Source organism: Desmodus rotundus, chromosome 4, assembly GCF_022682495.2.
Source record: "Desmodus rotundus isolate HL8 chromosome 4, HLdesRot8A.1, whole genome shotgun sequence".
Lineage (NCBI taxonomy): Eukaryota > Metazoa > Chordata > Mammalia > Chiroptera > Phyllostomidae > Desmodus > Desmodus rotundus.
This window is the reverse complement of record NC_071390.1, coordinates 22478186-22490320: the sequence shown is the minus strand read 5'-3', so window position 1 is coordinate 22490320 and position 12135 is coordinate 22478186. Positions and strand designations below refer to the sequence as shown.

Genomic DNA, 12135 nt, shown 5'->3' with positions numbered 1-12135 from the left:
AACCACTCAAATTATTCTGGTGAAAACAAATATTTCAGGAGTCAATTCACAATTTCTGGTTCTTCTCAAGATGACTCATTTAAGAATCTGAGAAATCGAGGCTTTAAATCTTAATTAAATGTAGAACTTAGGACTTTTGTGGAGGAGAATGGGGAGAAGAATGAGGCTTGTTTTTAATATAAAACATATTGGGTTGGCCAAAAAGTCCGTATGGTTTTTTCCATAAAATAGACACGTTTTTCATTTTCACCAATAACTTTATTGATTTGGATATTTTCAGTATGTTAGCTATCTCCCATGTTGTATAACATTGACTGTTCCCAACTAATGTCTCAATTTGATCACTATCAACTTCAACTGGTCTACCAAACGTGGAGCATTGTCTAGCAAGAAATCTCCAGCATGAATCCTTGCAAACCACTTTTGACATGTAAGATCATTCACAGCACCTTCTCCATACACTGCACAAATCATTTTTTGCGTTTCACTTGCGTTTTGACCTTTCTTGAAATAATAAAGCATAGTACGCTGAAAATGTTGCACATTTTCTTTCAACTTCAATATTAAAATGGCTACACAAAAATTCACCAATTTTGATGTTTTTTTTAAATGCATGCTGATGTGACAGCTGTCATACTACAATCTAACAAAATTGTTTCAAATGAAGTTAAAGATAACTAAGCACTACTAAAACCATCTTAAGGAAAATATTGAATGAACTTTTTGGCCAACCCAGTACTTAAGTAAATGCATTTTTTTTCCTTAAACTATAGCAGACCCAGGATGCATGTGTGTGTTTTTTTAAATGTGCTTCATAAGGAATAACAAATTATTTGCTCACTGCCTACTATCTCTGCCAGATACTGTGTTGGGAAAACAGAAGTGAACAAGACAGGTGCAGCTCCTTCTACAAAGGAGCTACTGAGTTGGCAGAGGAGACAGACAACTAAACACAAAACTACCGCTCAATGTAGGGAGGGCTGTGCAGAAAAAGTAGTTTTATTGTAGGGCATCAAACCACAAAGACTGGCTACCTCAGGCATACTGTATTCAACCGGCATGGAATATTTCTTCAGTTTTCACCTACCTTTCCACCAACATCCTGAAGAACTATGTTTTCTGGTTTTAGGTCACGATGTATAATTTTGTTTTCATGTAAATATCGGATCCCAGATCCTAAATAAAATTTAAAAGATGTTTTGAGTTAAGAGAAAGCACTGAATTAAAAAAAAATTTCATCTCACATTTTGTACTTCTCTAATGCTCAAATTTATATGGACTATCATGACTACTCAATTAATATTACAGTAGTTCAAATTTTCTCCACAGAAAATCCAGTAACATTTAACAAATACTGTAGAATGATAATATATGCCCATTTAACTTATGAGAATTAACATTTTAAAGAAATGGAACAAGCATTTTAGAAAAACCATATTTATGCTTGTAGCCTTTCTCTCCCTCTTCAACTAGGCTTTGGCCTCCGTGACCCAGGAAAAGAAGCAAAGTCAAAATACATAGAGAAACATATTCTTGGATTTTAGCTTGCTCCAAGGGCCGACGTAATAATTATTTTAGGGAGTTTTCAGGAGTTATTCTGGTTAAAAAGAGATTTCACCCTTACAGTTGACTTGAGAACCTATTTAACAGATGCAATGCCACTGTTAAATAAAACTACTGTGCTAATCAAGAGAAAGGGAGAATAAAATTGAATTAGGCCATTTAACACCCTCCCCCACCCTTTTTTTTTGGTTATCAACTGGAGTATCTATTGGCCAAACACTGACTCCTAGCCAAAAACAAAAAATAAATAACAAAATATCCTAGTTTTAACTTACCATTGACAATAACAGTTAAAATTTTTCAGATGATTTCTTATAGATGCTAAAAATCTATGCTTTATAGTAGTATATAGAATCTTTTACAGACCAAGGGGGCATTAAATTATGATGGTTTTTTTTCATATTGATTACATACCTATATCACTCAGTAAAGAAAGTATCTGGCTTTCTTTAAGTCCACAGCAATTTTCTGGTTTGTTCAGTAGCTAAAAGGAAAAAAGTATACTGTCAAGGTTTCTGGGCAGTAACGGTGACACATTAATCACTAAACTCTAAGAGAATAGTCAACGTTAAAAAAAATAAGTCATGATTAAGAAAATATAAGAGGGCAAAATTACCAAATCCACTCAGAGAACATGTAAATTTCATGACAAGGCTTACACAAGTAAAGGTGAAGGGAGAAAGTATTTGTAATTGAAAAACATTGAAAAATCTCATATATGTATATAGAACATATATAATCCACATGAAGGATTTAAAATAAGATGGGAAAGATTTACAATAGAGAAAAATACTTTGGGGGGAGGGGGTTGGGGGATTGGGAAAAAGAGGTGAAGGGATTAAGAAGTAAAAATGTTACAAAACAGTTACAAAACAGTCACAGGGATGTAAAGTATAGGGGATACAGTCAATAATATTGCTATAACTATATGTCATGCCAGTTGAGTACAGAAACATCTAGGGGATCACTATGTAAAGTATACGACTGTCTAACCACTATGCTATACACCTAAGATCAAACAAAGTAATACTGAAAGTAGACTGTAATTGAAAAAAACTGTTTAGTAAACACCTTAAACATTGGTATTTTTACCTAACACCACCAATACAGTCCCATCCTGCAAACACCACCACCAACAAAAGAATGCACGTTCTAAATCGGGGGTCAGCGAACATTCCCTGTAAAGAGACAAACAAGTACTTTCGGCTTTCCAGGCCATATGGTCTCTGTCACAACTACTCAGTGCTGCCGCTGTAGGAAAGAAAGCAGCCATAGAAACAGTTAATAGGCTACAGTTTGATGACCATGATTCTAGACTGTCATCTTGCACATGACTCAAACACTGTTGAAGTTCATGATTAACTATCTCATCATCTCCGAACATCCACACTACCTTCCGGAGATCTCCTCCCGAACAGTATTCCATTGCTAGAAGAGGCACATCATTAATCAAACAATTCAGTTCCTCAGGAACATCACAGGCCTTTACAACATTGGAGTGGTTCAACCTAACAAAAAGGAGAAAACATTATAATCAAAAAATTTTTCCTGGAAGCCTGGGGTGGAAGGGAGGAGTGGGGGGGAAAGGCAGAAAACTGTACTTGAACAACTATTAAAAAAATTTTTTTTTTCCCAATGAAAAGGGACTAGGTTTGAAATAGTAGTTAACTGAGGGACAGTGAGGGAAGAAAGGCTGGCATTATTTGTAATATTCTAATTTCTTGTTTGTATAATTAAAAGTTAATAATTTTTTTAAAAAATACAAACAAAAATACTATCACCATTACTACAATTATATTTCTGTATGCCACATAGTAACCACCTTCTATACATTAACTCACTTACTTGTCATAATAACCCTACTATATGTAGATTTATTAAAAGTCTTATCACACAGGAGAAAACTGAAACACAAATTGGTTAAGTAATACAAGATCACACAGCAAGCAGGTGGTTAATTAAGGATTAAAATCTGGCAGTCTTGCTCCAAAGCCTATGTCATACTGCCTCTCCCATAATGACAGAATTGCCCAGAGGTGAATACTTTGAAAATTTTGGCATATTTCCTTCCACTTTTTAATCTGTGTAAATACTACCTCATGCTATATATTGTTTTCTAACATATTTTTTAACTTAAAATGTATCATCCCAGCCATCATCATCATCATCATGCAGTGGATCTCAAAACTGAAATAGATTCCCAGGACTTTTGGGACCCAAAGAAACATAATCTCTATGTTAGGACCTGAAAATTTATATTGTTGTCCAGCTTTCCTGGTGATTCTGCCATAAAACCAAGTTTGAGAAGCTTTAAAGTGAACTGAAAACAGATACTGAAGTCAGAAAGTGCTTATTTCAAAGCCAGGCTCCCTTACCTACCAATTTTATAACTCTATCAGCTTCAACTTCCTCATCTATAAAATTGGAATGATACCTAAATACAGGGTTGCTATGGAAATCAGAAGAATTATCTGTAACACACTTAGCACACTACCCGTGGAGGCTTAAAAATATGTCCACTTCTCCCATCAAGAACTGAATTCCCCTCCCCTTGAGAGTGGGCTGTACTCACTATCTCATTTCTAACAAGTAGAATGCGGCAGAAAGGATGAGTTCATGATCCAAGAAGGATCATAAAAGATATGTCAGCTTTCATCTTGATTTCTCTCTTAGATCGCTCACTTTGAAGAAAGCTAGGTGCCCTGTCATGCAGACATTCAAGCGCCCCTATAAAAAGGCCCAGATGACAAACGGACGCCTCGAGCCAATAGCCATATAAATGCGGTTGAGGCGGATACTCCAGTCCCACTCAAGCCTTTGGATGACTACAGCTCCAGTCGACACTCTGAGATGTTTCGGCAGAGATTGGCATTAAAACCACCCAGGTAAGTCACCCCAGATTCTTAAACCACAGAAACTGTGAGATTCTAAATGTTTGTTGTTTTAAGCCAATTAAGTGTGAGGGCAATTTTTTACCAAGCAACAGATACATTATTTAACAAAAGTGGGTGAAAGTAAGAAATGAGAATACATAGTTACTATTATTTAACTAGAAAGTAAATAGATGAGCAGTGAGTGGCCAAGATTCAGAAGAAACAGATTTGGCCCTCATAGAGCTGAATCTGGTAACACCTAGCTGACTTTTTAAACTAAACCTAATTAATCATAATGTGATGTTAGTATCCAACATAGAACACATCTACTTAGTGAAAAAGAGAAAAATCTAATCCCAGAAGGATCCTGAGAAGAATGGATCCCAGCCTCCCTCTTTATGATGACATCAGGATGGGCTGCAGACTTGGGAAACAAGTCAAGGACACTCACTTTTTCATGATCTGGATTTCATGGCACCACCGTTCTCTGTTTTTGGTACTCAGCTCTAGGCGACAAGACTTAATTGCTATTTTGAGATCAAGTTCCTATGAAAATAGAAAATCAACAGAAAAAAATATAAATTAGGTTCTTGTACAGATTTACTTGCTACCAAAGAAATGTCAACTGGAAAAACAAAACTCATTAGCTCTACTAATTAAACGTTTATCCACAGCTCTCTTGAACCAATGCTTTTGCTAGGTAAACCACGAGAACCAATGCTTTAAAACTGACCAAACACCTCAAAGCACACAAGCAAAAAGTGACTGAGGCTAATCCTGTAACAGGTCTCTTCAGAACACTGTCTCATAATATACTGCTGGAAAATACAAAGACCCTGTCTCCCCAACAACCCCCCCCCATTTTTTTATAGTATAAAATTCTCATGTTTACAATTAGCCAGCTGGACTCAGTTTCAATGATCCCAATTTTGTTCGCAACATCCAAAGCATCATACTCTGGAGCCAGTCACATGCCTTCTTCTCTCCGGCAGGCTGATCAGGGTGCTGACCTTGGCCACGTCAAAGTCATAGAGCTTCTTCACAGCCTGTTTGATCTGGTGCTTGTTGGCCTTGACATCCACAATGAACATAAGTGTATTGTTGTCTTCTATCTTCTTCATGGCTGACTCGGGAGTCAGGGGGAACTTAATGTTAGCATAGTGGTCAAGCTTGTTTCTCCTGGAGGCGCTCTTCCGAGGATATTTAGGCTGCCTTTGGAGCCCGTGTCTTAGGCCTCCGCAAGGTGGGTGACATGTGGATCTTCTTTTTTCTGTGCCTGTGGAAACCTTTTAGTACTGTTTTCTTTGCCTTCAAAGCCTTTGCCTTGGCCTCGGCTTTAGGAAAAGCAGGGGCTTCCTTCTTTGCTTTGGGAGCCATCTTCGTGAAAAGCCCCAAGAAACCCCTTTTTGAGCAAGAAAGCTAACAGAGGCACCAGCCTCTAGTAGAACTAGAATGAAGAGGATAATTCAGGGCTCCCTGGCCTCAATAGCAAGAAATAGTTTTAATGTGACCAAACCTAACACAAAAACTCCAAATTAGTTCCTGATTTCTTTGCATTTCAAATGACATAAAAAATCCTAACAATAATTGTACTTGTTTCCATATCTATAAAAATGAACCTAACAAATCTCACCTATGACTAGTAATTTACCAAATTCTGACTGAAATGAGGAAGCAAGACATAATTTGTATGGGATAGTCTAAATGGAGTGGGGGTAGAAGGTGGGAAGATAGAGATAAGAGAGTAGATATACAGAGAGAAAAGAAAGGAACTAGGACTATAATCTAGTCTAACCAGAGTCCTCACACCTTTCAACCTTTCTTTTGTTTTAAAGCAGGTACCTCATTTTAGTCAGGTCCCAAGTAAGCTTTTACCACCATGGAAATAATCTGGTACATCCATGAACTTTAAACCCAAATTCTCATGTGATGAGGCAGAAAGCTGTATCAAAAAGATCCCACTCTGTAAGATCCTTCAGCTCCTCAGTTTGTATTTCACCGACTCTTAAAGGCCTTCCTCACTCTACCTTTTCACAAAGAACGTTCTGTGCAAAGTTTGTAGATGTCCAGCAAAAAAAATTTTTTTAAGTTCTATGTTTAAAAAATGGGAATAGCTCTGGCAAGGTGGCTCAGTTGGTTGGAGCGTCATCCCGTACACCAAAAGGTTGCAGGTCAAATTCCCAGTGAGGACACATACCTAGGTTGCTGGTTCAATCCCTGGTCAGAAATGTACTGGAGGCAACAGATCGATGTCTCTCTCTCTCTCTCTAAAAATCAATAAACATATCCTCAGGTGAGGATTTAAAAAAAAGGGAATATTCTAGAGATGGATAGTGATGGTTGTACAACAATGTAAATGTACTTAATGCCACAGAACTGTACACTTAAAAATGGTTAAAATGGCCCTGACCAGTGTGGCTCAGTTGGTTGGGCGTTGTCCTGCAAAGTGAAAGGTTGCTGGTTCAAATCCCTGTCAGGGCACATGGCTAGGTTGTGGATTTGGTCCCTCGTCAGGGGACGTATGAGAGACAACTGATCAATGTTTCTCTCCCCCTTTCCCTCCCTCTAAAAATAAATAAATACATAAAATCTTGAAAAACAGTTAAAATAGTAAGTGTTATGTGTATTTTACCACAATAAAACAATACTAGGTTCAATTAGTTTCTTTATTATAGGAGTTCTCAGAGCTTTTAATGATAATGTGGGTTATGACTCTTCAAATGAAAGAATGTTACGTATGCAGCATTTACCCAATGTATTTGAGCATAGTATCCTTTTAAAAATTTTTTCACCAGTTTTTCCAAACACACTTTGAGAAGTGTTACCCTATCCTCCAGGAAGAGTTCTTTGGTTATTTTGCCATGCTTCCACATTACTTTAGAAATACCATCATTAATAGGTTACCAGATTGTACTTAAAAGTGTTTCTGTGCCCTGGCTGGTGTGGCTCAGTGGATTGCGTGCCGGCCTGCAAACCAAAGGGTTGCTGGTTTGATTCCCAATCAGGGCACGTGCCTGGGTTGCAGGCTGAGTCCCCAGCAGGGGATGTGCAAGAAGCAACCACACATTGATGTTTCTCTCCCTTTCTTTCTCCCCACCTTCCCCTCTCTCTAAAAATAAACAAATAAAATCTTTTTTTTTTAAGTGTTTCTGTGTCTACCTCTCCCACTAGACTTGAAATCTCCTTGAGTGCAGAAAATACTGTTTTCATTGACTTGGGCACCATCAGCCCCCAGCACAGTAACCAGATAAATAAACCACGTCACATCCTTTTCTCTTCCTTGTTATGACTTAAGAGGTGTAGATGAAATATTGGGACGTGCCTTCCACTAAAACACAAGGATCTTGAAGTGCAAACCCTAAGTCAGGCTGGGAAATGTAAGGATGTTCTTTCCAAGTCTTATGACAGCGTATTTCTTCTCTTCTCAGTACGGGTCCAGCTGTCAAACGTCCCAGTCTTGGGGAAGTCCACTCTGGACTCCTGGAAAGCTCCTGAAAGAGTTCTGAGATTCTGGGGAAGCCAAATCTCTTCCACTTAAAAAGGGATAAATTCAATAGACAGAAAGTAGAACGGTGGTTGACAGGGGCTCCCGGGAAGAGGAAATGAGAAGTTACTGTTTAATGGGTATAGAGTTTCAGTTTCAGAAGATGAAAACGTTCTGGAAACGAATGATGGTGATGGTTGTAGGACAATGTGAACAAACTTAATGCCACTGAGCCGTACACTTAAAATGGTTAAAATGGTAAATTTTATACATATATATATACACATATATATACACATATATATGATACCACAATTTTTTTTAAGTGATATATTCATCCATCCCTAGCCAAGGACCAAGAAAAGCAGTCACAGAAGCATGCCAGCATGCATACTTTTTGTTCTTATGACCAGGCTGACGGTCAGGCTTAGACAAAAAGGCCATGGGCAACATCCACTGGAAGTACTCGGCTCCCCCGCTTTTGTCTTTAGAGAGCCTTTCTCTCCTCTCTGATGGTGAGAATTACTAAATTTACTATTTCTCTGGCAGTCAAAGTACTCAATGCCTTGGTCCTCACCTTCCATTTTCCCTCTCTCCAAGGTTTCCTCCTATGTTCTACCTGAAAATCTACTTCACAAATTTCTTCAGTTCTATCAGTCATATTTGTCATTGTAACAGCTGCACAAGCATATCTATTCCAGGTACACTCCCATGTCCCTTACCTCCCACCCTATATGATGTGCTCTCTACGCACACCTGTATATCTTAAGACAGCAAATCATAATTTGTCCTCTTGAATTCGCTTCTCGATTCACAGGCCAATTGCAAGCATTTTGGTATCATCTTAACTGCTCGCCTTGTTCCATATATTTACCACTCAGATTTGTCTTTCACAAAAAAATCTTGTGAGAACACCACTTTTATCTTGGCATTTCCTTTTTTAATGATGATAATACCAACAACACAGCAACAGCAGGAGCTAACATCTGAGGGCTTACCATGGGCCAGGCCCAGCCCCTGGTTGGATCTTACCTGGTGGGGCCAGGAGTGTCCAACCTTTTGGCATCTCTGGGCCACAGGGGAAGAAGAGTTGTCTTGGGCCACACATTAAATACATTGATACATGTAACCACAAAAAAATCTCATAATGTTTAAGTAAATTTACGATTTTGTGTTGGGCCACATTCACAGCCATCCTGAGCCACATGCAGCCTGCAGGCCACAGGTAGGACTCCCCTGGGCCCAGGTACTGTACTTAGCTACACACATTATCTTACTTAACTGTCAAACAGACTCATATACATTATTATAATCATTTTACAGAGGCCAAAACAAAGGTTATACTGCAGGGGTTATTGGTCCTGAGTCTATACATCTAAAAAGGTCAGTGCATGTCCTTCAGGAAAGCATGAACTTCCTCAAACGGCAACGCATGAGGGTGCATGGATGTGCCTGCGCGCATTTTTCTGGGGAAAGGGTTCCGAGCTTTCACACCAATGAGTGCATAGCTCAAACATTATTAACGGCCACTACATTATTTAAACATTTTTAATTAAATCAACACAAAATTCCTGAATCCGAAGTTAGCAGTCTTCCGCGACTAGAGCATCTCACCCCGCCCGCCCCGCCCCACCCCCCTCCCATCTAACTCCTTCCCTCGTGAAGCCATGATCATTTTCAACGGCGGATCTTCACACTGTTCCTACCTGGAACCCATTCCCAACCCCAGAGCCTCTCCGATGTTTCCAAAAGCTTAACAGCAGACCCACCACTAAACCCTCCATGTCTACTCCAGCCCCACTGATATCACATGGCCTCCGAGCACACAAAGTACACACAGATTCCAACAGGAAGCCCCCTCTTCAGCCCCATTTTCTCACCCATTCGGAGTCACAACACACACTCTGATGTGCACCTGCTTCACACACCCTGACACTCTACATTCACTGGGTCACATATGCACTGTCACACTCGGTGCACACTTTATCACATCTTGACACTCATACTATCAGTTCTCCTTAATAACTCTATCTCACACACACTGACCTAGGACCTCAACCGCCAGGCTCTCTCTCTCTCTCTCTCTCTCTCTCTCTCAGACACACACAGGCACACACGCACATACACAGAGGCTCACTGGCCCCCAATACTGCCCACGGTCTCACCGGCAGTGTTTCACACACTGACAGTCGCTGCGCTCCACAGACGCTCCGACAAGCACCCACCGCGGCTCCCTCACCCGATGCTGGTACAGGCAGACGTTTCCGAAGCCGCCGGTGCCCAGCCGCTCCCGCATTTCCCAGGGCCCGCCCGCGCCCGGCCGCAGCCCCGGGGGCCGCTCCATGGGGCGGGAGGGCTAGCGTTCTCAAGCTCCACCACCTTTCCGAGGCCGGTTCCGGGCCGCCGAGGCACGCGCGTCTTTCGTCTCGCGATATGGATGCGTCACTTCCGGTGACTGCCCCAGGAAAAGCCCCGCCCCAAGTTTTCCCCGGGGACCGCCGCTGCGCAGTGGCCCCGGGGGGGGGGGGGGGGGGCGCTTTCAATCCGCTAAGTATCGTGGGCAATCGTGGGCATTTTTCTAGCTGAGCAGCCTTCAAAAATATAAGATCTCTCCAGGCCGTACATTCTCTTCAAGTCACTTTCCAAACCGGTCTGTCCCGTATTGGTGTTCTCTAAGCTTCACATCTTCACCCCTATCTACAGCTCACCTCCAGACCTCTACCATCTATGCGCCAACCCCACCACCCACTAAGCTGGCACTAGCAAAGGCCGTCAATGATTTGAATATTGCAGAATGTGAAGAACTAGAAAGAATCCTGCGCTAACAGGCCCATTGATGCATTAATTGGCCTTCATAGTTCACTTTTCCCCCCTTAACTGATTAATCATCTTCCATGGACGAGTCAGGGTCAGCTCTTCTTTTGCTTGACTTATACATCTGTTTCAGGATATCCCGTTTTCACAAACGACTCAAAGATGTGATGCTATTCTAGAGTAAGTAATGTTCCCCCTGACTTTAGGAGCTTTTCCCCAAATGTTTCAGAGCTTGCTGACAAGTGGTCAAGTTATGGGTTTGCCAGCGTGGTAGGAAAGCTAGTTTCCTACCTCATCACACTGGCAATGAGGAAACTTAGTTATGGGTTTCCTCATTATGGGAATTGTCTCAAGGGTGATGCAGGTCTGCAGAGGCAAGCTTGGGGAATACTGTTTCCAGCCCTGGCTGGTGCGCGATTCCCTCAGGGCACAGTCCTGGTTTTCTGGAGGCCGGGGGTGGGACTCAGGTTCAACGTGTGCCACAGGCAACCAACTAATACAGGCAACCAACCGTTGTTTCTCTTGCACATCTATGTTTTTCTCCCTCTTTCTCCCTCCCTTCCCCTCACTGAAAATAAATTAAGTCTTAAAAAAAAAAAAAAGTACTTCCAGTGGCAGATTGCCTAGCACAGGGGAACCAGCTCACCTGGTTTCCCTTTGAGTCAGTCATACGGTTTCATCAGAACTGGGGGATCTCCTCAATCACCACGGAATCAAATTCTCTGAAGAAATGTGCCAGTCTCATTAAGCAGATTCATTGGAATCTCCTTTGAGATTGTGAGCACTTGGACCAGCTCAGCTTGTGAAGCCAGTACTTGGAATTCCTTCTAACACTTTGTGCCACCTCATATGTAACGTGTAAGACATTTAAAAGTGGATAGCCTCTGCAACACAGCAATGTCTCTTGCTGCTTTGAAAGCACCGTACCTGCTCTTGGCAGAGCAAATATGTCTATTGTCATCTTCTTGAATAGTGCAGATTGTTAAGCATGCATGATAAAAAGCGAGTCATGTTGTAGGTCATTGGTAACATATGTGGTATTGGAAATTCTGGCTTCCCATACTTGCTTGGTAGCCATGGCACTGGAGTATCAGACTTGGAGGTGATTGTGAATGGTACCTCCAAGAACATATCCCTTAGAGCTGGGGAGACTGCAGTGATGATTAAAACGTGGATTGTACTTAACAGTATGAAGCCCTCACTTGCTAGGTGCACAGTATAGCTAGTGCTGGAGTGTCTGACCTCCAGACAGGACCGAAATCTAATTTTCTCTTGGAAGAGCCAGGGAGACATGCTGAGGACCTAAAGATTCTGATGATTAGCTGACCCTAAGTGGCCATCTTTGCAGGAACTTGGCTGTTTCCCATAGTTCCCCATTCACATGAACATTGCATAGGTTTT

At 41.1% G+C, this 12135-nt stretch overlaps 1 protein-coding gene and 1 pseudogene across 3 annotated transcripts in view; both read right to left on the bottom strand.

Annotated features, from left to right (window-relative positions):
• CHUK (component of inhibitor of nuclear factor kappa B kinase complex) overlaps positions 1 to 10363 on the bottom strand; it is a 45337-nt gene extending 34974 nt beyond the window's left edge. The window contains exons 1-5 of one of the 3 annotated variants that reach the window (XM_053922858.1): positions 10160 to 10363; positions 4888 to 4982; positions 2957 to 3071; positions 1978 to 2047; positions 1088 to 1176 (exon numbers count right to left, since the gene is read on the bottom strand). In XM_053922858.1, the coding sequence (XP_053778833.1) occupies positions 1088 to 1176; positions 1978 to 2047; positions 2957 to 3071; positions 4888 to 4982; positions 10160 to 10264 (474 nt within the window). In that variant the 5' untranslated portion in view covers positions 10265 to 10363. Of the gene's footprint in view, positions 1 to 1087; positions 1177 to 1977; positions 2048 to 2956; positions 3072 to 4887; positions 4983 to 10145 lie in introns of all 3 variants that reach the window. The other 2 variants (XM_053922859.1, XM_053922860.1) reach the window with 2 other exon arrangements.
• On the bottom strand, positions 5159 to 6004 carry LOC123479293 (large ribosomal subunit protein uL23 pseudogene; annotated as a pseudogene).
• Positions 10364 to 12135: the final 1772 nt, after the last annotated feature.